The 24,404-nt window shown below is 44.0% G+C and overlaps 1 protein-coding gene across 2 annotated transcripts in view; it reads right to left on the reverse strand.

The window, feature by feature from the left end:
* Positions 1–21,006: 21,006 nt before the first annotated feature.
* Positions 21,007–24,404, reverse strand: part of LOC123928127 (dimethylaniline monooxygenase [N-oxide-forming] 3) — a 28,780-nt gene continuing 25,382 nt past the window's right edge. For both annotated transcript variants that reach the window (XM_045983191.1, XM_045983192.1), the window contains exons 8-9: positions 23,391–23,463; positions 21,007–22,675 (exon numbers count right to left, since the gene is read on the reverse strand). In XM_045983191.1, coding sequence (XP_045839147.1) covers positions 22,333–22,675; positions 23,391–23,463 — 416 coding nt within the window. In that variant the 3' untranslated portion in view covers positions 21,007–22,332. The remainder of the gene's footprint in view (positions 22,676–23,390; positions 23,464–24,404) is intronic.

Here is a 24,404-nt window from a genome sequence, read left to right on the forward strand (position 1 = left end):
CTTTAAATGTAGAAGAAGATGGTGTTTAACAATGTCTTTTGATGTAAAAATTGGGGAAGGGGGAGGAGTTATTAGTCTTAAAGTAAAAATTCCCCTTTCCTTGTATATTTCATGGCATAGAGCCCTGGTAAAACCTGGAAGAGAAGGACGGAGCGCGGTAGGGATAGCAGACCAGGGGAGGTGATAGGGAGCAGAGGAAGAAAGGGGCAGGGGAAGGGCGGGAATGAGATCCCTGGTTCTGGTTCCAAAAAATAAAAATAACTGATACTGTTCACCGAAGCTGTAAGGTGAAACCTCTGGGAGATTAAAGGAACAATGGCTCTTTTATTCATTTTTGCTTTGGAACTACAGAGTATATAAACAAAGGCTGTGCACCTGGACTGTTTGTTAGGCTAATTGTGAAAAGAACCCTCAATTTTCTGAAAACGTAGGAGGGCATGATGTGAGGAGCTGAGTTAACACTTGGAGATGTTGAGTTTGTAAAACTAGTGAACTCAGAGGACAGAACCGTAAAGCCGCTGAGTCTTGTCTCTGGGTCCCTGCCACTGCTTCCCACCTTTCCTTCCCCCCTCCCTCCCTTTTCCTGAGTACTTACCACGTTGTGTGTTATAGTAGTCTCTTGGGGATTCAAAGACGAAAAGTCCCAGTGCCGTCCATCCAGAAGCAGATGGTCTAACGGCGAGAGATGATTGATGTCCCAGTGGAAGTTTGGTTTAGTAGTGCCAGCCCTCAGGTGGGAGCGTGAATCCTCCTAAGAGAAGACTGAGAGAGGCTTCAAGAGGAAGTGAGAAGAGCACTGAGTTTTGAAGGAAGAATAGAGGCCTGCCAGGTAGTCAAGGAGCAAGGAACACATGACAGGCAGAGAGAAAACTATGTGCAAATTCACAAAGAAGACAAGAACTTGATAGATCGAGCTACAGTTCTGTGTTGCTGGAGCCATGGGTAATGGGTAATGGGGATGGCAGAAGGCAAATGGGACATGCAGAGCCCAGATTCTGAAGGGCATTGAAGTGCCGCCCTCAGTGGGTTGGATACTGTCTTCTCGGTTATCGTGTTCCATTCAAGAATTCTGAGCAAGGACGTGACAAGATCAGAAAAGATCAGATCCATATGGAAGCTAGGCAGAACAGATGTCTAGCTAGACAGCTAGATTCATACGGATGGTGGTTAGAATCAGGGGTACCAGGAGGTAATTTCAATAGTCTAGAACAGAGACACTGAGAGTCTAGAGTAGAGCAGTGTCAGGGGAATGGAGAATAGAGAGACATAAGAGAGATTTAGGAAATCGATGTTTGGGAACCTGTTGATGGATTATAGACTTGATGCCTCAACGAAGGTCCTTCCAGCTTTGAAATTTTATGTTGTGATTAATATGCATATCACTCTTGAGTTAGTGCCGACAGCAGTAACCATTCCATTTCACGAAGAATGGGACTTAGTACAGGAGTTAGGTTCATGCAACAGATGGAAGGACTCGGAGCAAAAACCAGGGTGCACCCGCCACAAGCCTTGTAAGATCACGCCTCCGGAGCTACTGTCTGGTGGAGACAGGAACTGCTGTTGTCACCACCGACACCTGCAGGGGGTGGGATGTAGAGTTGGGCTGATGTAAACACACATGTTGGAAAAGGATTATAGATCAACACAGTCACAGAAACTCAGCCTCTGCTTCCCTTTACCTTCTATCTATCTCCCTGGAAAAACCCAAATTGCGTCCAAACCCTAACTGCAAGAAAGTCTTAGGAATAGAGTTTTTAGCCTTCTGGTCCTTGTGCTGGAGGAGGGAACCCAAAGGGGGTGGGAACAATGTGCCAAGTGTCATTAGGCACTGTCTAGACCAGTGGTTTATGTGGTGTTAAGTAGAAGTCATTCCTGTATTCTTAGACGACCCAACGTTCTCTGTTCTTCTCCAGCAGTAATACAGTAAATTCTCAGCGATTTATTCTCTTGGTTGTGTATTTTGTGGTAATTCTTACTGGTCTTCCGATGTCTCCTCTGTAAAATGCACAAACTGAACTACATAATTACTGAAGTCCTTTCAACATTCCACGACTCTCTTAATTCACTGAGTAAGCCTCAGTAAACCTTTTCAAAAGTAGAAATAAAAGCCAGCGATGACAAAAATGCATTGAAATTTCTCAAGAGGATTTCTTGTTTGACATCCAGTTGTCACGAAGTGGACTTAGTCTGCTGCCGAGAGTGTTTGTTAAATGGGAAGTTGCAGCTACTGGAACCGAGAACGTAAGAGTCAAGAACGTGGAACTTGAGAGAGAATCTTTGGAGAAGCGTCTTTGGGAAGAGCTGTTGGTGTGTTGTGTGTCGTTTTCCGTCAAAGAAGTGAAATCAAAAGGCCTGCTTCTTGAGACAGACATGTCGTGGGGCTCAGTCCTGCCACCTGGAGAGCATTTTGGGGGCTCCGTGGAATTTTGGTCCACCTCATCTTGCCTGGGAAATCGAGAGGATGGGATTTGGGCTGGCTAACTGTGATAGGGCATTGCGTTTACGTTGTGTTTGGCCAGAACCCCAGAGTTTATTGAGACAAAGCCTCTATAAGGGTTTCCTGGGGGGCCCAATGTGATTCGCCAGAAGAGAGCTAATATGGGGCCATATTAAGTCCTGTCTATTAGGGCTACAGAAGTGTCTGCCAGGATAGGGTCCATTCTTCTGGGTCAAGAGAGCTACTGGGGAGAGGTCACCATTGTTTGGGGCCCCTGATGTATAAGCCAAGACACCCATACAAGTAAGAACTAGTTTTAAACATCTACCTTCCCAGAGACGTGGAAGCTGCAGTATGATCAGACCAACGAAACTAGATCTCCAGCCACCCCACCCTGCCCCTGCTCAGCGTTTTCTTTTAACCTCTCTTTCCCTTTCCTCCTACTCCCTTCCTGGCCTCCCTGGGAGCTTCAGAAACCTCTCCTGTTGGCATCATAAGGAGGAAGAGTGGAAGCATAAAGTGGTTAAGGCCCCTTCCAGGACCTTATGCTCCCTTGGCATCAGACCCAGTCAGTGGGGTACTAGAGAAAAGATCAGAACTTTCAATGAAGTCCAAGTGTTTGATCTCCACATGGGAGACCAGATCTTCCATCTTCCGAATTAAGAGTGCAGTTGTGACCTAACAAGACTGCAGAAATGTCCATTACCTGAAAGTGATCAGGAAAGTCATGAGCTCGGGGGTCTTTCCCTCTACGTTCCCACAGCCTGACAGCACCTTTGGGGACACAAGTGGGGGTACTTCAGGTACTCGATCAGATGCATGATAATGTCTGCAGAGTTATGTGATAGATTCAAGTGAGCAAGACGGAAACAGCCAGAGAACATTTTTCAAAGTGCCCTGGAGCTGCCTCTTCAGCTGTGACCCTGGGCACGATGGAGGACCCGGAGGCGGAAATGGGTTCAGACCAGGGAGAAGGTATTCCCAGGGCTCCTCCCCCTCCCCACCAGCGGGGAGTCTATCTCCTGGTTGGTCCCAGCTCTCCATGTCCTCCGAGCACCCTGCTGTTTTTTGTAGCTCAAACCACAGAGGCGACAGCAGCCCGAGGTTCACACTAGACTTTCCAAGAACTGGATGAAGATCGGATGGAGGTCAAGGAGCATATGTGGACTACCAACGACTATTTAGAAAGTGTTATCCTTCCATTCGTTATCTCCTAACACCCTTGTGAGATAATCATGACTGTGATTCTCAATTTACTAATGAAGAAATGGAGCTGTTCAAGTTAATTAAATCCGCAAACGTTTATGTCTTCGTGGTGTGTCGCCTCTAATAGCTTAGAAAACGAGTGTCATGAGAACACCGACTTTGGAAAGCATGGAGAAGACACTCCTCCAGAGGGTTGTCCCACAAACATTGACTGGGCCCGTACAGTGCGCCAGGCGCTGGTTGAGGCATTGGGATGCAACAGCAAGAAGAGGGCAGGGCACCGGCCCCAGGAGTGCATCGTCTCGGGCAGACTCCAGGATACAGCAGGTAAAATGCTCCCCACCGTGCTGATGGGGGGGTGTTGGGGTTTTCCGCTGTGATGACCACCGTTGTTCGTATTGACTGTTCCCTCCTCCATACCAGGCAGCGAGCTAAGCATTTCAGACGCATTATTTCATTTACTTCTGTAAGGACCTGGGGAGTCAGCTGTACTGCTCTCTCGAGGCTACCCGGGAACACCTGAGACTTAGGTTCAGCCGCACAGGGCCATGCAGCTAATGGGTGCTGGGACTGTGACGCTTTTCCAGTTCCTCTCGAGGGGAGCAAAAGTAGGGGAAGGTGTGAACGTGCCCGGAGCATTTGTTAGGTCGGGCACCGCGGCAGGACGTAAGGACGGGAGCAGGCCGCACACATCGCTGCTGCGGGTACCGTTCTGACGGTGACAGGCACAGCAGCAGAGGCTTATGAAAGCGTCTGTCAAACTCAGAAGGGCAACGCGTCTACCCTGCGGGAAGGGGCTGGAGGAAGGTTTGCATCAGTGTTTGTCTTGAAGCATGAGAAGAAAAAGTGGAGAGAGAGAGTGGAAAAGCCCGTCGGCCCCAGGGACCAAGGGAGCAACGCACACGCCGGCGAGAGCGCACAGGGAGGGTGAGCACGCACCTGGAAGAGCGCGAGGGGTGTGGGGGGGGGGAGGAGCGTGTGAGTCAGGGGAGGAGCGTGTGAGTCAGGGGGAGGAGCGTGCGAGTCAGGGGAGGAGCGTGCGAGTCAGGGGAGGAGCCTGTGAGTCAGGAGGAGGAGTGTGTGAGTCAGGGGGAGGAGCGTGTGACTGGGGGGAGGAGCGTGCGAGTCAGGGGAGGAGCGTGCGAGTCAGGGGAGGAGCGTGCGAGTCAGGGGAGGAGCGTGCGAGTCAGGGGAGGAGCCTGTGAGTCAGGAGGAGGAGTGTGTGAGTCAGGGGGAGGAGCGTGTGACTGGGGGGAGGAGCGTGCGAGTCAGGGGGAGGTTTACCTCCCCTCGGAACCTTTCAAGCCTTCTCTCCAGGTGATGATGTCTCTTTGCAAGGGATCTGAAAAACAGGCTAGTGGTGAATGACTGAGAAAGGGTTGATAAGCAACTCAGGAAAGGGGAATTTGGCTTTTAAGGGACATCAGTGTCTTAAACCAAAGGAATGTATTTCTAACGGTGGAACTTTGACGATGGGAGCAAGGTCAGGTGGGTAGAGAGTGTATTTTCCATAAGCAGAGTGGCCAAGCATCCTGGTTTACTTGGCACCGTCTTGGAAGGGCTGTGGGGACATCTTCATTACTAGTGCTCTCTCTCACTTGCAGAAGTGGTCGGGCTTAATTGAGAAGGGATGTGGTCCCCTTACTTTTTATAAGAGATGCTCTTACCCTAGTTCAGACTGCATCCCCGAAGCCCATTCAGCCTCTGCAAATATGGCTGGCTCTCTTTCTGTGACTCCTGCCTTAGATTAGGGTCTGTTTTCTGGAAGCTACGTACAGTGTAAGTACAGAATAGTCTTCTGTAAGACTCAATTTTACCTATTGAGCTGTTCTGCTTTTTTTTTTTTTTAAAGATTTTATTTATTTATTTGACAGACAGAGATCAAAAGTAGGCAGAGAGGCAGGCAGAGAGAAAGAGAGGGAAGCAGGCTCCTTGCTGAGCAGAGAGCCTGATATGGGGCTCTATCCCAGGACCCTGACCCCAGCCGAAGGCAGAGGCTTAATGGAGTGAGCCAGGCAGGTGCCCCTGAGCTGTTCTACTTTAAAAGACAAGTCTACCAAGATAAACCATTTTCTTACACAATGCAAACATACTTTTCCCTAATTGTTTCCCCAAGGCTGTGACTCAGAGCAAATGTTTCCAATTAGACATGCTCCCCAGCATGTTTAGGGTTTGACGCTCATGTGGGTGGTGATGTTGTGAGTAGCTTTTCCCAAAATTCCAGTTTCCACCAGACTCTTTTCTGACCTCCCAGTCTTTTTCTAGTCAGTTTTATAGGATTCTAAACTTTTTTTTTACTGTAATAAGCATACTTTAAAAAAAATTAATGCATAATTGAAGTGTAACATTATATTGGTTTCAGGTATATGCAATGATGTAATATTTTTATATATTACAAAATGATCACCACAATAAATCTAGTTAACATCTATCAGTTTCAAATTTTTTTTCTTATAATGAGAACTTGAAACATTTACTCTCAGCAACTTTCACATCTATGATATAGAATTATTAGCTAAAGTCACCATGCTGTGCATTACATACTTACAGCTTATTTTTTTAATCCCTGGAAATTTGTACCTTTTGATCCCTTCACCCATTTTCCCTGCTCCTTATTCCTCACCTCCAGCAACTGCCAATTTGTTCTCTGTGTCTATGAGCTTGGGGTTTTTTTGGTAATTGTTTTTATTCCTTAAGTTTCCACATATAAATGAGATCATGGTATTGGTCTTTCTCTCTATGAGTTATTTCACTTAGCATCATGCCTTCATGTTTGAGCCATATTGTTACAAGGCAAAATTTCATTCTTTTTTATAGCTGAGTAATATTTGATCGTATTTATAGATGCCACGTTTTCTTTATCCACTCCTTCGTCAGGGGCCTTAGATTGTTTCCATATCTTGGCTATCGTAAATAATGCTGCAGTGAACATGGGGGTGCGTATCTTTTCAAATTACTGTGTTATTTTCCTTGGGCAAGTACCCAGAAGTGCAATTGCTAGATCATAGGGTAGTTCTATTTTTACTGTTTTGATGCATCTCCAAACTGTTTTCCAGAGTGGCCACACCAACTTAAATGCCCACCAGCAATGGCCAGGGGCCCCCTTTTCTCTACATCTTTACCAATATTTATTATTTGTCTTTTTCATAAACCATTCTGATAGGAGGGAGGTAAGTCTTACTGTGGTTTTGATTTGAATTTCCTTGATGATTGGTGATGCTGAGCACCTTTCCAGTAACTGTGGGTCATTTGTATGTTTTCTTCTTAAATCATTCTTTAACTGTGCACTGTTCCAACCATTAGGTGGTGAGCTTCTTTACCTCAAAGACCACAGATCTTCCTATTCTTCTACCCAGGGCACTGCTAAGCCCATAGCTGGTGTTCAATAAGTATATTTTTATTAAATGGCTGATTAGCTACTTGGGGATTCTAGTGTGCTTTGGAAATACAGAGTTCTGCCTCTTCGAGGGGCTGCAAAGAATTTAAGAGGGTTGTAAAATCTGCTCCTCCCTTCAGGGTGATTAAATTTGCTACAAGATGATGGGACAACAGCAACTACCTGGTCAGGCTCTTGGACTTTTTATGGACTTTGGCTCCCCAGTTTTCAAGTTCCATAAGTAGTCTGTGGTTTGGATACTAAACCGAGCAGGAGTGGTCTGCACAGGGTGCCTATTACTTGGCTTCGCTGGGCAACAGACTAGGATTTTGGAGGGGATGAAAGAATTTACTTTGGACCTCCTGGTAAAGTGTGGGAAGCCTGGTGCTCGTCAGACAAGATGATTATTGCAGAATGCGTGAGGATCTGGGGATATTTTCCATATCATGTAATATCTTGTAATTCTCATTATTGCATTTTGCTACATTTAAGGGAGTTTTTGAGCATCTGCAACTATGTGCAGAGATCTTGATTTCTTACGATTTCTGGATCTCTGGTTTCATTCTGTCACATCTCCAGGACTGTTCTTTCCGCAGACATACTCCTGCACACGCTTGTCTGGGTCCATGCCTCACTGGTTCTGTCTTATCCCAGGGACAGAAGGAGGGAGACAGGGGAAAAGATTTAGACTTTCTTTTCCTGAAGCTTCCGCCAATACCAGATCAGATGGTACATCACCTTGCAGTGACCCCTCTCGTTGGCTGGGAGGATGCCCTGGGCCATGGGAGGAAGGCTAAAAGGACAGAAGGGCAGGATCCCTTTTCCTCTGTCCAGCGACTACTTCCCTTTCTGGACACTGCCCTGCTCGCCAGCGAACATAAACTCAACTTGATCCCTGTCGTGGCGATCTTTTGCTGTAGCAGTACGTTTCTTTGTCTTTCTCAGCGATTGGGACTTCAAATAGTATTGGGGAAATTAATCTTCCTAATCCAGCCGTCATGTTGAGCCTCTCTTTTGGGGTGACAGCCTCACCCCACTGGCATTCACACTGTTCTCGTCATTTCTCTGCACATACCCTGCCTGCCGGGATGTCTAACCCCTGAATGCCCGTCACGCGTACCACATTCCTTCTCCTCTTCCTGATGCTGGGGTGGGGGGGAGCTTCCACTTTCATTTTGTCCATACAGGTCTTATCCATATAAGACTGTATGGTCTTATCAAGGCCCAGAACAAACTTTACTGTCCCCAAGAAGGCTTTCTAACCCTGCACTCGCTGCTGCTGAGCTCCCAGAGATCAAACTGTGTCCCACATGGCTCGATGTTGCAGACTTTGAGGGATTGTCTGCTAATGGTCTCATGAATGTTAATGACCTGTGTAGAGAGATTTCATATTTCCTATCATGTATACTTTTAATTTTATCTTCATCAACACCTAGTGGAGAGCTGGGTATTCACCAGGAGCTCCGTAAATAAGTGTGGATTTAATCTGATGACCCTTTCTAAGCGTTTCCTTATTTATGACACAGAACAGTGATTAACTTTATCTGCCTGGGTACTATCCGTACCACAGGATTTGGAACAGACGTCATGTCTTTCCACAAGAATGCTTGGGCCCATTCTTCCTTTGTTTTGCATATAATACACTATGTTTTCCTTTTCAGGCATGTCCATGCCAATTTTTTTTTTTTTTTTTTTTTTTTTTTGTCATTAGAATTGGTTGCAAAACACATTCTCTACATTTGTTGTGTCATGTGAAACTAGTTTCAGGTTATGAATCCACTTAAATCCATGGGATTTTGGCATACGTTTTCCTTCTGACATGGCTGAGGGGGGCAGTGGGGAAGGTGGTGAGTTTGATGCTGAGAAGGTTCTTGAGTTGGAGATTAGGTCAGTCAGTCATTCCACAAAGATGACTTACTGCTTAACCAAAGGCGTCCCCATAGCTGAAAACCCCTGACATCAACCAAGTCTGGTTTCCCCAGACTGCTATTCAATTCAGTTAAATTCATTCACTAACTCATTTAGTCATTCATTAAAATATATATGCCTACTACGTGCCAAGTCCAGTTGCGGGCACGGGGGATTCAGTGTGAATAACTTGATAATGAGCTATTGAGGAGTCACAGGAGACGTGGGGACAAAGGCGGCACTACGGCTCCAGCATTCATAGGTCATCTCTCACGGATGTGTCTGTGCAGAAAGGAGCGGCAGTGGAGGGGAGAGATTGAGACAAGTGCGTGCATTACTCTGGTGGGGTTGTTGGGGTTGGCCACCATCAACATTGCGTATTTCCTTTCTTTTTTTTTTTTTTTTAGATTTTATTTATTTATTTATTTGACAGACAGAGATCACTAGTAGACAGAGAGGCAGGCAGAGAGAGAGAGGGAAGCAGACTCCCTGCTAAGCAGAGAGCCCAATCTGGGGCTCGATCCCAGAACCCTGGGATCATGACCTGAGCCGAAGGCAGAGGCTTTAACCTGCTGAGCCACCCAGGCGCCCCTACATTGCGTATTTCCTGTGTCACTAAAGCTAGAGGACCGGACCAGATCACTTTCTTTGCCCTTTATTCTTTCTTTCCAGTCTTTCTTTTATTCTTTAAAAGAATATTACATATAGGGGAATCTGGGTGGTTCAGTGGGTTAAGCCTCTGCCTTCGGCTCAGGTCATGGTCTAATGGTCCTGGGATCGAGCCCCGCATCAGACTCTCTGCTCAGTGGGGAGTCTGCTTCCCCCTTTCCCTTCCCTCTGCCTGCCTCTCTGACTACTTTTGATCTCTCTCTCTGTCAAATAAATAAATAAAATCTTAAAAAAAAGAATATTACATATAATATATAATGATAATACTAGAAATGTAATAACATGAAATATGAGATGAAATATTTTAATTATTATATTCTTTATTTTCTATTATTCTATGATATTTAAATAATTTGTGTATATATATGTATATATATATAAAGATTTTATTTATTTATTTGACACAGAGAGAGAGATCTCAAGCAGGCAGAGAAGCAGGCTGAGATAGAGGAGGAAGCAGGCTCCCTGCCAAGCAGAGAGCCTGACGTGGGGCTCTATCCCAGGACCCTGAGATCATGACCCGAGCCGAAGGCAGAGGCTTAACCCAAGAACCACCCAGGCGCCCCTTGTATATTTTTTTTATTGATTGTTTTCCTCCAATAGAATGTAACCTTTGTAGTAGTAGGGGCCATTTCTGTCTGATTCACTGGTAAATCCCTAGGGCCTGGGATAGACCCTAGCATGTACTGAACATTTAATAATTGCGATGAATTCTAGCCTAAATGTTATCATTTTTACCGAGACTTTTGGACTGGAAAACAGAAGAATGGTTTTGGAGCCGGAAGCATAGCACCGAAATGCTGTTTGCGGCAGATCAGCAGTCTGAGGACAAAGCAGGTTGTGTTGCTTCCCGTATTGTGTTTGTTGTTCTGCAGGAAGGAGACTGACTGAGAAGAGGCCAGGGGATAACAGGGAACACTGGACAGTAATAGTGTTTCTGAGGAGGCAGGGGACACACTGGCATTTAGATAGGAGTTTGCCATTATCTTGTTGGAAAATTTTCAAGAAGTTATTATTTTCGTATTTGAAGCTCTGGGTCTTCACTTGATAGTTTAGTGCCTCCCTTTAATTTAGATACGTTTGGGAAGGGAGGATTAATATTTTCCAGTTACGCCTTCCCCTAGAGGCTCCTGTTCGCCTATACGTAGAGAATTTTCCATCCGTTGATTTTGCTGCCGCCCTTTGAGCCGATCCTTGAGCCAGTCCACCGCCCGGGGGAAGCACACACTGGCCGGCTGCAGGGTCTGGGATGAGTCTTGCTTTAGTGATACTAAAGTGATCCGACAGAAGCTCTTCACTGGTCTCCTCACCAAGCCTTTTGACAAGTCCTGCTGCGCTGGGCCCTCCACAGCCACGAGAAAGCGCAGATTTCCAACTACCGGCGGTGTAACCGTCCAAGGACCCAAGCTGCTCACTGCACACTGCCTTTAAACAGGCCATGCATGCTCGTGTGCGCTGGTCCCACTGATCACTGAGGGCGGCAGGGACACTGAACTGTCTGTTCCTTATGGACACAGGACTCGTCTGATGCCCAACTTCGGATCTGCAGTTCTCCCAGGGCCTGGCCTCGACACACCGTTCTTAGACTGCTCAGCGGTCTAGGACTCTTCAGCCAGCTGTCCTCCCCTGCTTTGTGCAGACCCACATTCCTACCTGACAGCTATTCCTGTCTCCCTGTTACCTGTCCCAGCTTTCTCCTAATAAAATCCTGGCGTGGTTAGTCCTGTCTTGGCATATCCTTCTGGAAGAACCCTGGACTAACACACGCGTTCTCTATGACTGGACTTTTGCCCTCTTTGTCTTTGAAATCAGAACTGAACTTCTGTTCTGATCCTAAAGGCACTCGATTGGGACTCTGATATTGTCTGGTTCTTGGCAGTATTCTCTCCTCTAAAGTCAGATGCGGAATCTTTCCGACATGCCATTTGCTTCTGGCGGGACTCTTAACTAAACGGGTGGGCCATCTGGAGTCACCGTGTTCTTCCAGAACTGTCTGCAAGAATTCCACTATTGCTACTACCTAGAGACTCACCATCTTGTCATTGTTATTGCTAAGACCAAAAAATCAACTTGTGCTCCTCATGGATATCAATGAGGAGCTGATCTAAGTTGCAAACTGGAATTTTTTTTTTAATCACTGGCCACCTTTCTGTGGTGTTAGTCCTGGGACCATCTGGTTAGGTACATAAGCCTGTGGCCTGCATGATTTGGGGGCTTTGTTCCCTTTACACCAGCCTATAGCTGATGTCCTAGCTTCCCCTGTATCAAGAGTTAGAGGACCAGTAACCCAGAAGAGAGATTGACATATACTCGCCCTAGGAGAGGTTATGTTTTCAGAAATCTTTATTAAGAGTGAATTTCAGGGGCGCCTGGGTGGTTTGGTGGGTTAAGCCTCTGCCTTCGGCTCAGGTCATGATCGCAGGGTCATAGGATCGAGCCTCACGTCAGGCTCTCTGCTCAGCAGGGAACCTGCTTCTCCCTCTCTCTCTGCCTGCCTCTCTGCCTACTTGTGATCTCTGTCTGTCATATAAATAAATAAATCAATCTTAAAAAAAGAGTGAATTACAGATCGTTTATTGGGATTGATGTGAAAGCAGAAGAAAGATGAAAGCAGTGGCTATTTGAGTGACACAGAAAATATTCTAAGCAGCACAAAAGCCAAAGGACAAGCCAGTAACTTCAAAGTAAAGCCTCATTACTGCCATGGTTTGTTCAATGTCAGGGGGTACCTTAGGCTTTCTACATACCTGTGTCATGGACTCAACCAGAATTGAAATCTCTGTTTGTCAGACACCCACCCAGTTACACAACATGCAGGAGGCTATGGATTTCCACATGGGCTATAGTATTACAGCATAATCCTTTTGGTAATCAGAAATGGGCAATTATCCTGACCAGCTAATGTTTCCAACTTAGCGAGCTTTTTATCTTCAGGGCTTCAACCAAACTTAAACTGATAACTGAGTGTGAGAAGCTGTGATTACGGTAGTGACAAAAGTCTACAGGAAAATGTTTGAGCAGTGTAGGCATCATCTAAAGATTAGAAATCATAGTCAGAGTTTCCTTTATTAAAGAGTGTTATCTTTTTTACAGAAAGATGTAAAATTTTACTTGAGAGCGACAGTGAGCAAGAGAGAGCATAAGCCAAGGTGTCCGATGTAGGGCTTGATCCCAGGACCCTGAGATCGTGACCTGAGCTGAAGGCAGAGGCTTAATAGACTGAGCCACCCAGGCGCCCCTAAATAGTGTTATCTTAACCCAAGGAAACTGTGGAGAGAGAGATGGTTTTCTAGGTTATAGGTGCTTCCCTCCAATGCTTTGTCCTGAGGATTAGCCCACACCCTGCCAGGGAACTGGAAGATCTCTGGATGAACCACTCCTTCCTGTGTATTTCCTCTTCTGTGATGTGGGCGGGGAGCATGTCCTGGCTGGCTTACATGCTTTTCTTAAAAAAAGGACAAGGTCAACTTGAAGGCGCTTGGAGAACACAAATAAGTGAGACCATATGATACTTGACTCTCTCTGCTTGACTTATTTCGCTCAGCATAATCTCTTCCAGTCCCGTCCATGTGGCTACAAAAGTTGGGTATTCATCCTTTCTGATGGAGGCATAATACTCCATTGTGTATATGTACCACATCTTCTTTATCCATTCGTCCGTTGAAGGGCATCTTGGTTCTTTCCACAGTTTGGTGACCGTGGCCATTGCTGCAATAAACATTGGGGTACAGATGGCTCTTCTTTTCACTACATCTGTATCTTTGGGGTAAATACCCAGCAGTGCAATTGCAGGGTCATAGGAAAGCTCTATTTTTAATTTCTTGAGGAATCTCCACACTGTTCTCCAAAGTGGCTGCACTGACTTGCATTCCCACCAACAGTGTAAGAGGGTTCCCCTTTCTCCACATCCTCTCCAACACATGTTGTTTCCTGTCTTGCTAATTTTGGCCATTCTAACTGGTGAAAGGTGGTATCTCAGAGTGGTTTTAATTTGAATCTCCCTGATGGCTAGTGATGATGAACATTTTTTCATGTGTCTGATAGCCATTTGTATGTCTTCATTGGAGAAGTGTCTGTTCATATCTTCTGCCCTTTTTTTGTTTGTTTGTTTATTTGTTTATTTACAGCATAACAGTGTTCATTGTTTTGGCATCACACCCAGTGCTCCATGCAGTACGTGCCCTCCCTATTACCCACCACCTGGTTTCTCAACCTCCCACCCTCCCCCCCCTTCAAAACCCTCTGGTTGTTTTTCAGAGTCCATAGTCTCTCATGGTTCATCTCCCCTTCCAGTTTCCCTCAACTCCCTCTCCTCTCCATCTCCCCATGTCCTCCGTGTTCTTTGTTATGCTCCACAAATAAGTGAGACCATATGATGATTATCTGTTTTGTGTGTGTTGAGTTTGAGGAGTTCTTTATAGATCCTGGATATCAACCTTTTGTCTGTACTGTCATTTGCAAATATCTTCTCCCATTCCGTGGGTTGCCTTTTTGTTTTGTTGACTGTTTCCTTTGCTGTGCAGAAGCTTTTGATCTTGATGAAGTCCCAAAAGTTCATTTTCGCTTTTGTTTCCTTTGCCTTTGGAGACATATCTTGAAAGAAGTTGCTGTGGCTGATATCAAAGAGGTTACTGCCTATGTTCTCCTCTAGGATTCTGATGGATTCCTGTCTCACATTGAGGTCTTTTATCCATTTTGAGTTTATCTTTGTGTACGGTGTAAGAGAATGGTTGAGTTTCATTCTTCTACATATAGCTGTCCAGTTTTCCCAGCACCATTTATTGAAGAGACTGTCTTTTTTCCATTGAATATTTTTTCCTGTTTTGTCGAAGATTATTTGACCATAGAGTTGAGGGTCCATATCTGGGCTCTCCACTCTTCCACTGGCCTATGTGTCTGTTTTTATGCCAGTACCACGCTGTCTTGGTGATCACAGCTTTGTAGTAAAGCTTGAAATCGGGCAACGTGATGCCGCCAGTTTTGTTTTTGTTTTTCAACATTTCCTTAGCAATTCGGGGTCTCTTCTGATTCCATACAAATTTTAGGATTATTTGCTCCAGCTCTTTGAAAAATACCGGTGGAATTTTGATCGGAATGGCATTAAAAGTATAGATTGCTCTAGGCAGTATAGACATTTTAACAATGTTTATTCTTCCAATCCAAGAGCATGGAACGGTCTTCCATCTTTTTGTGTCTTCTTCAATTTCTTTCATGATTGTTCTGTAGTTCCTCGAGTACAGGTCCTTTACCTCTTTGGTTAGGTTTATTCCCAGGTATCTTATGGTTCTTGGTGCTATAGTAGATGGAATCGATTCTCTAATTTCCCTTTCTGTATTTTCATTGTCAGTGTATAAGAAAACCACTGATTTCTGTACATTGACTTTGTATCCTGCCACGTTACTGAATTGCTGTATGAGTTCTAGTAGTTTGGGGGTAGAGTCTTTGGGGTTTTCCATATAAAGAATCATGTCATCTGCGAAGAGAGAGAGTTTGACTTCTTCCTTGCCAATTTGGATACCTTTTATTTCTCTTTGTTGTCTGATTGCCGTTGCTAGGACTTCTAATACTATGTTGAACAAGAGTGGTGAGAGTGGGCATCCTTGTCGTGTTCCTGATCTCAATGGGAAGGCTGTGAGCTTTTTCCCATTGAGGATGATATTTGCTGTGGGTCTTTCATAGATAGCCCAATTACTTTTATAAACGTGATTGAATCAAGTACAGTGCAAATTTATCTTTACCCTGGTCTGTCATTCTACATATTTTAAACCTTTTTTCAAGAATAGTAGATTGGGGGCGCCTGGGTGGCTCAGTGGGTTAAGCCGCTACCTTCGGCTCAGGCATAGGGCTCTCTGCTCAGCAGGGAGCCTGCTTCTCTCTCTCTCTGCCTGCCTCTCTGCCTACTTGTGATCTCTCTCTGTCAAATAAATAAAATCTTTAAAAAAAAAAAAAGAATAGTAGATTGGATATTTGAAGGTGTTTAAAAAACACCTAAGATTTGTTGATTTAATATTATTGACATAATTTGTTATGATAGGTTGATTTGGATGGTGATCTCCTTGATGAAAGGCAACCATAATACTTAGGAGCAACAAAAGTAAATTTGTTTTGTGTTACCCAAATGTCAATGGAAGTATCATTTTACATAATGAATATATGATAATTCGAGGGTTACTAATGAACAATATTATTTATTTTACTGAGTGAAAATGACTTTAAAAGGAACATATTAAATAATTTTATTTAAATGAATATGTATTAAGAATGTATATTAATGTGTGTAGTCAATATACATGCAGATTTCTTGATTACTTAAATATTCTCTAACTGTTCACTATATGCAAGGCACGGAGAAGGCACTGAGGGTATTGTGGAGAGTAAAACAGGCAGTATTTACGTTTAGATCCTAGTTGTGAATGAGAAAGGGGATGATAGATAATTATGCTGAGCAAAACAGTCAGTAAGAGAAAGACAGTTACCGTATGATATCACTCATATGTGGAATTTAAGAAACAAAACAAAGGATCATAGGGAAAAATAAAACCAGATGACATTCGAGAAGGAGATAAACTATAAGAGACTCAATTATAGGAAGCAAACTGAGGATTGCTGGAGGGGAGGGGGGGAGGGGATGAGGGGAGTGGGTGATGGGCCTTGAGGAGGGCACACAATGTCATGAGCACTGGGTGTTATATACGACTGATGAGTCACTGAGCTCTACCTGTGAAATTAATAATATACTATATGTTAATTGAATACAAATTTTAAAAAAGAGAATAAACAAGTAAAAAAATGAGTAAGATGATTTCAGAAATAAAAGTGCCAAGAAGGACATAAAATAGGATGATCTGAAAGAGGGTTGTGCTGATGTGAACTGGGTGGCCAGGGAAGACATCGCATTTTGGGATTGTCCTATGGGAATTGAAATCGGAATATAAGAAAGTGCTAGCTACGCAGAGATCTTGGGATACAGCATTTCAGGCAGAGAGAGAGAAAAAATGCTCTCAAATGGGAATGAGTGTAGGAAGCAGAGACATGACGTAGGAAGCTCCTAGAACCACGGGGGAGACTGAATGGTGCCTGGACCAGGGGAGAGGCTGTGGAGGGAAGCAAAAACATTCGCTGACGCTGTGCATAGGCAGGTGGTGAGGGGTCAGGGGCTGAACTGTGTCTTCCCCAATTTCCTAACACACATACCTCAGAATGTGACTGTCGTTGGAAATGAGGTCTTTAAAGAGATGTTTAAGTTCACACGAGGTCTTAGGGTAGACCCAATCCGATAGGACTGGTGTCCTTATAAGGAGAGGGAACGTGCACACAGCCACACGCAGAGGAAAGACCATGTGAAGACTCAGGGAGGAAAAAGTTGTCATCAACAAGAAAACAAGGCTGCTGACGCCTGCATATTGTGCCTGTAGGCTCCAGAATTGTGAGAAAATGCACTTCTTCTGTTTAAGCCTCTCAGGTTTGGTCTCCTGTTATGGCAACTCTAGCAAACCAATGCATGAGGCAAAGAAGGAAATCAAGGGTTATGCCTGTGGTGTCCAGCTTGAGAAGCTGTATATTGAGAAGTCTCACTACCAGGATGAGGAAACGTTCAGAGAAGGTACTGAGAGTCTCTTACTGATTCCCAGTCACTTCTGGAAGCCAGTGCAAGGGGCTGACTTTATGAGGCTAGTAGCATTTATCAATGCCAGGAAATTGGACTTTCTAATCATTTTGTATACACACAAGAAAAACTTACGAGACACTTGCTATCCAAAGGGGGCACTGCACTGAATTGTGCTGAGGACCACTGACCTCTAGCATCTTGAGCCAGGAGGCCGCTTGGGCCAAGCTCATATTCCTAAAGGCCTTGATTTATACTTTGGGTGTTGTCTCCAAACAAGATGAGAGGTGCAGGCCCAGATTCACAATGATGGATCTGGAAGAACTTATCTATCCCCAAACCTGCAGGACCTTGAACTTGCAGCAGCTATATCTTTAGGATAAAGATAAAGATATTGTGAATTTCTATTTTTGTAATAAAACTTACGGCAATTATCTTGTGACGACCCATGTCAAAGGATTGTATGGGGATTGATTAAGCTTTAATACTTCATTAAGCTCTAAAATGATAGCAGGTACTAGCAATTTCTAAAAATCTTTGGTAACTGCGAGTACAGAGGCTGGATGTGTATGAGTGTTTCTGCTTATCGAAAGCAAAGTTAGATTTTTCAGTTCTCTGTTACATTCCGGACTGTAACTGCCTGAACACAGGAACCATTTCTAACTTGGCTTTTCCGTCCTAGCTTCTAGCATGGCGGCTTGGCCATAGTAGGCTGTCAGTTAGTGACTAGGGAACAGATCTAAGATGCTGGCAAAGAGACCTAACTAACAATATTATTATTTTCTAGGGCTGGGCCCTGTGTTAGGTAATAAACACTTTAACCAGTCTTCGCAGAATTTATTGTTTAATATTAATATTTCCTATTTCATATTAATGAGACACTGTCAGTCTTGTTCTCGCAGTTGTCGCTGACAATAACAGCTACCTGCTACGTGAGTTTACTTTAATGGGGTGTCACGTCTCCGATTATACTGTCTTCCGATTACCGTCTGGTAATGCACAGGCCTGCAGAATCGGATTTTTTGTAGACAAATAAAAGAATAGCTAAAAATGAACAACCATTTATCACTCCGAAGTGTAAGCAGCCTGAAAAGGAGTAAATTTAAATATAAACTTGTTCATGTCTCTTCTCACCTCCCGGCTGTAAATTCTGTGAAGACAAGTTACATGTTGGTCACCTAAGACAAGGCCCAGCCCACAAGATGCTTCATAAATATGTGTTGCATGAATGACTTAGAAAAAGTTACCATCATATTTTTTGAAGTACAAACCTTTGTTGGTCACCAGAGGCTTCTTTCTTTCCTTGACAGGCCACCATAGTAATAAAATGGTCACTTGGAAGGCAGAATGCCGTATCTGCGAAGTGTGGGGGACTCAGGGGACACTTAATTCCTTGTTAGAAGCACTTGTGATAACTCCAGTATTTGGTTATTAAGCACAAGAGAATAGGAAAAATTAATTGAAAATGAATTATGTATTTAAAAAATACTCAAGAAAAAGATCCTGACCAAAGGACTTTATATATTTTTATTCAAATAGACAAAAATTGATTTTATAGATAAAAATGTTTATAGTACGCCTCGTTTTGCAAGACTTTCCCTTGGAGTAACAAAATAACCCACGTGCGAAAGGCCGGCATTAGATGTTCCCCTTTCAACAACTGTCCTGAGAGCAGATGGTTTTCTACTAGATCCTCTGGCTCTCAGAGAGCAGGAGATTCTCCCACTCCTGTTGTGCGTCCGTTCCAGCCCTCTCGCGGCTGCGGTTACTTTGCTACCCCACTTTAATCCCTGTCATCGGCTTTAGGAATCCCTCCATCTCTAGGGTCTGACTCCTGCTTCCCCCTCCAGCCCCAGCCCAGGGCAGAGTTAACCACTGTATTAATCGTGTCTCTTTACTCAGTATTCTGGGTGCTTTGTCTTCTCGGAGCCCCGCTAGCTGTGACTGCCCTTCCCCGGGCTAGCTAATCTGTACAAATAGCCAAAACCTCACCTGGCCCAAGGAGTGTGGCTTTCATCAGCACGGGCACCAACCCAGAGCTCACGCCCCATCCCTCCTCTGCCGGCTCTCCCACGCCAGGTACCAGACAACTAGGCACGACCCCGTTCACCCCAGAGCCCGCCGAAATTATTCAAACCAGTCGGTCCCGAACCTGCCTTCGCTGCCTCCCCTGTTTCTTCTCACAGAACCTCCCCGCCGAAAGAAAAACCAAAAACCAAAACCCAAAACAAAAACAAACAAGCCACAACCAACAAAGGCTCTTGCCTGTGTTTTCTCTTCCCTCGGCCTCCTGTCTGACCCTGGCGGCTCCCTGGGGAGTGGGCATGCCTCGTGCTCTTGGGATCTGAGAGGAGTAACAACCCATCTTCTCAGTGGCAGTCATGCCCTGCTCTGTTGGCCTCACCACACCCAAATAATAATAAAAGCTACGCTTTAAAGGCGCCACCCATAGCAAAACAGTCTCTTATCACCTCACACTTAATGCTTTGTGTCTGGAACATTTGATTGAGGCTGAATAATGCCCGTTTTCAACAAGAATAGCTAATATTTATTGGCTGCTTATGAGGTGCCAGATACCATTCCAAGCACTGCGGAAACAGCTATGGACAGTGTTTCTGCTCTCACAGAGCTTACTTCCAGAGAGGGGAGAGATCACTCACAAACACATGGCGACTATGTCAGATGCCATGGGAAAAAATGCAGGACAGGAGGTGGAGAGCGACAAAGGATTGTATTTTTGTATAGAATTGACGTTTGAGTGGTGCCTGGAATGAACCTTGGGGTTGGATCTCATGTAACATTGAGCTTGGCTGGGTGATGGCATGTAGGGGAATATGCTCACTTTTTTTAAAAAAGGTTTTATTTATTTATTTGTCCGAGAGAGAGAGCGCGCGCGCACACAAGTAGGGGGAGCGGGCAGGCAGAGGCAGAAGCAGGATCCCCACTGAACAAGGAGCTCAATGTGGGACTTGATTCCCAGGGCCCTGGGATCATGACCTGAGCCAAAAGCAGACACTTAACCGACTGAGCCACCCAAGCATCCCAGTATGCTCACTTTAAAGACCATTTGGGGTAGATCCAAGAGTCCTTTAAAGTGAATATTACTCCTCCAACCATTCCCACTGAAGGAGAAAGCAAATGAAAGAACAAAAGGGAAGAAGGAAGACAAAGAAGTTAGAGAAGGAGAAAGGGGGAAAGAAGTAAGAATAATAATTAGAAAGAAGAGGAAGATAAAGAGGAAGGGGAAAGGAACAGAGGAATGAGAAGATAGGTAGATATATACACCGAAGTTTGGCTTAGTATTTGGCTGAGAACAACTGCTTGGTGTCAGGAGCTTGAAGCCTCTAGAAGGGCTGAAGAGCCAAAAGCCTGCTTCAAATCCCTGCTTCCCATCCTGGAAAATGGTGCAGCCAACAGCCCTGAGATCGTGCAGGTCAGCTTTGAGTCTAATCAGTGTAGCTGTGTCTGCTGCAAGAAGACAATTTTTATTTGGTTGTAGTTGTAATACCTGACTATGCTCTTTAAAGTTCTGGTAAGAATTTTGAGATGACATTGGGAGTGAAAAGATATTTTGTGCTTCATGTATTCAAATTGTATGTCTGTTAAGGTATAAATATACATTTAATTCTGTCAGTAAAATACATAAAAACGAATGATTGAAAATCATTACTGTTATGTGTAGAAGGAATCTAAACACTGGCAGTAGTTTGATTTAGCATGGAAATGATTGATGTGAACAGGATCATTAAGAGAATGTGTTGGCTACATTAGTTTAGGAAGAATATCATATCTTTTATGAGTCAATTCGTGTTTACAAAAACTTAAATAATCACATGAGGAAAAATAACAGAAATTGGATTGTATCGGTTTTATCTGCAGTTTATTTTCTGTGCTAGTTTGGATAACATCAAGCAAAATAAACTATGGGCTGTCATTAATTTTTCATTATCTGATTCCATCTAGCACATGGAGTTCAGGAAAAGTTCTGTTTCACTTGGGAACATTCGGGATTGTTTCATATCTTGTGAGAAGACCTTAAAAGCAGAATGTTTCTTTGTTATCTTAAACAATTAGGGAAAGGGAAATATTTAAAATTGTGTACAACATCCATGATAGACCTTAGCTCCAAAGAAAAATATGTAAAGAGAATTTAGAAAAAGGAGAAGGAAAGGTATGGAGAAAAATGTGGTCTTTTGCTCTTTCCCCATATATATATCTTGCTGCTCCCCTGGCTTCAGAAGTGAAGGTATAAAAAGAAATAGGTGACGTAACCATGTATGGAGCCCTCTGGTGACTGATGACGAGGACAGATTATTTTATCTGCTCTATAATGGCAAACTTTAAAAATGTTAAACTATCAGAAGTTTAACTATGCAATGTGATACTTTCCAAAATCAAACTTTAGATTGATGCTGTTACCCCAGAAGCTCATGTAATAAAGGCAGCATTCGATTTTGGTAATGCTTTTGGTTAAATGTTTATTTTTCTTTGAGACATTTCATTCATCTAAAAGGTATATTTTGTGTTCTGCTCATTGTTGTTGACATTATTTTGCTGCTACATGTTGGAAAGCGTGTGTCCTTACTGAGAATATAGCTATGATAAGTTCATTCTTATTAACTTTCGTTATCGACCAAGTCTCCATGCTCTGCTCTTTGGCCAGGGACCAGGACTCATTGCCTGGAGGATTTGGTGTAGAGCAAAAATAGAATTAATAGCCAAATTCTCTACTTGATCCTCCTGAAAATGGTTTGCAGGGGTGGCCAGAGAATGCCATACTATTCCGCTGAATTTGCTCTTTGTTTAGATTTAAAGTATGTATTTCAAACCTTGATTGAAGGAGAAAAGAAATCATGTCAAAACGTTTCAGGAGACGATTGAGATTAGAGGTGAAGAGTGTAATTGTGATGATGGGATGTTAGTGGAATCTAAAGAGAAATGATTAGTGCTGTCTTTAGATCGTCACACGATTCTTAAAGAGGCTTATTTAAAAGCCTGGAAATAGTACAGTTTTACTGACTAATGTCTGTTGAATAAGAAAGTAGGAGGTGTGAAATTCTTTCTTTTTAAATAGCAAAGTTCCTTCCTGGGTGTTGTCAGTAACTTTCAGAAGCCTGGGACGAATGATAATTAGATCAATGCAAAGAAAACGGCAACTAACAGAGCAGGGAGAATGAGGAGCCTGGCCCAACAGCAGAGGAAGCAAGGCTTCTGAGGGTTCCCGACAGCCCTTGTCTTCATGGGCTTCAGGGTCCTGTCCCACTGGGTCAGGATGGCATTTCTGGCTCCTGGCCACTTGCCTGGGCCCACCAGCCTAAACTGGTATGGGCTGCAAGGACCAAAGAACACCTCCACAGCCAGTTTGGGATCTGTGAGGAACAGCCATGGGATGTTGGGCTTTGCCCCAATGAAGGAGGCAAGTTCATCCATATACGTAATATAATCCGTCTGTACCGTCTCGCTGGTGCCAAACCTAGAGGTAGGAAGAGGAAACAGCACTGTGGATTCCGAAGCTCTGTGTACAAGTCTTATAGGAACAAGAACACAGAAAATGCCTCACAGCTTTTTATCAGAGGGAATCAACGTCAGTCCCTTGTGTTGGTAAGGGGACCTCGCTTATCTATTCTGCACTTTGTAGCCTTTTCCAAGAGACCTGCATGCTGATCTCATTTGGACATTCCCCAGTACCATGCAGCAGCGGAGAAAGGCCTTTCCATCCCCGTTCACCAGTGGAAATGATCTCTAACTCATGACGCCCGTTCATGGCCGCTGAGCTAGTTAGTGACAGAGGTAGGACTAGAGCTCTGTTCTCCAGACTCTTCTCATTTGCTGAGTCCTGTTCCTTAGAGTCATCCGGTTGGCGGCAACCTCTGTATCTTAGAGGATTTACGGGCTGGAAAATAGAAGTCCACGTTCGTGCACTCCCAAACTCCTCTGATTTCTAATCCTTTCTAGGTCTTCTTTCTGTTATATATTGCAGGAGCCATGGAGGGATGAAACGGGACTGAGAACTGTGTCAGGGGCAAAGGAAATCCCCCGTAAATACTTGTTGAATGGATGAATTTGCTCATAGCTGTCACCTTAAAGGCCTCACTCTGGACCATTTAAGACTAAGAGAGTTACAAGTATCCATGGGTTCTGATTTTGCTATGGAAACCTTACACCTTTTTCATAAAAGGTGCTCTTACCATTTGAGCTTTTTCCCTCTTTTTTTATCAATATCATTCATCATGTCTGTTACAGAAGGCAAAGTACAAGTTCCTAAAAAAAGTGGGGGAGAGAGGGGAAAGACATGATAATAGTTAAATAAGTCTGGCATAAGATCAGCCTGCCATTTTTCCTTTTTAATAAGGATTTATGTATCACATTAGTATTTCCATTTTTTGGGTCATTGCCTAGCAAAGTAAAATCTTGAGAAAATCAACAGGTGGTCATTTTGAGAGAAACATGTAAGTCATTTCCAGTTTTCTCAGAACTGAAACGTGACATAATTAAAAACCAGGAACCAAACAGCTCTGTATCTTTGTATCTTTGCTCTTAAACCAGTTAACAAATGTTTAAAATCAGTTTTAAGGATTATGTTCTAGTCTCTCAGCTGTATTTTAAAAATGTTATCTACTAGTTTATAGCCAAAGTTATATCAGCATCTCTACTTTAGATTTAAGGAAAAAAACTTCATAGGAAATTACCCGGCTTTGTCAGAAAAAGGAATTTCCAACACGTATGTTGTAGAATCTATTCAAGTCCCAACTGTCTCTCTGAAGAGCCAACAGTTTCTGGGTGAGACTGAAGACAGGAGCTGTGCACAGGACACAGAGGACTCGGGGGAGCCCCAAGACACCGGATCCAGGTTGGGACTGCCCAGATGGCAGGCTTATTCTGCAATAGGTTTACAGACTCCTCTGAAACCCATGCCAAAACATGCTTTTGTGCCCAGAGGTACTTGAAATTTAGGGTGGTTTCTTTGGCAATTTTGGGATCACCTTGAAGAAGACTAGAAATCCCAGATCTGGTAGCTCAAGACCTACAATGGTTGCCTGACTCCCCGTCCCTGCAGTTCTTTCAGGTTGGGTCACTTGAACAGCCTTTGTAGGTAGGCATGGCCTTGTTCCAAACCTTGGACCTTGTCCTGTCCCTGGGCAGAAAGAAGGAAGTGATTATGCTCACTAGCCCACCAGCTCCTACCATGGAGTTGCCTGTAT

The sequence above is a fragment of the Meles meles genome, chromosome 17 (assembly GCF_922984935.1).
Source record: "Meles meles chromosome 17, mMelMel3.1 paternal haplotype, whole genome shotgun sequence".
NCBI classification, from domain to species: domain Eukaryota; kingdom Metazoa; phylum Chordata; class Mammalia; order Carnivora; family Mustelidae; genus Meles; species Meles meles.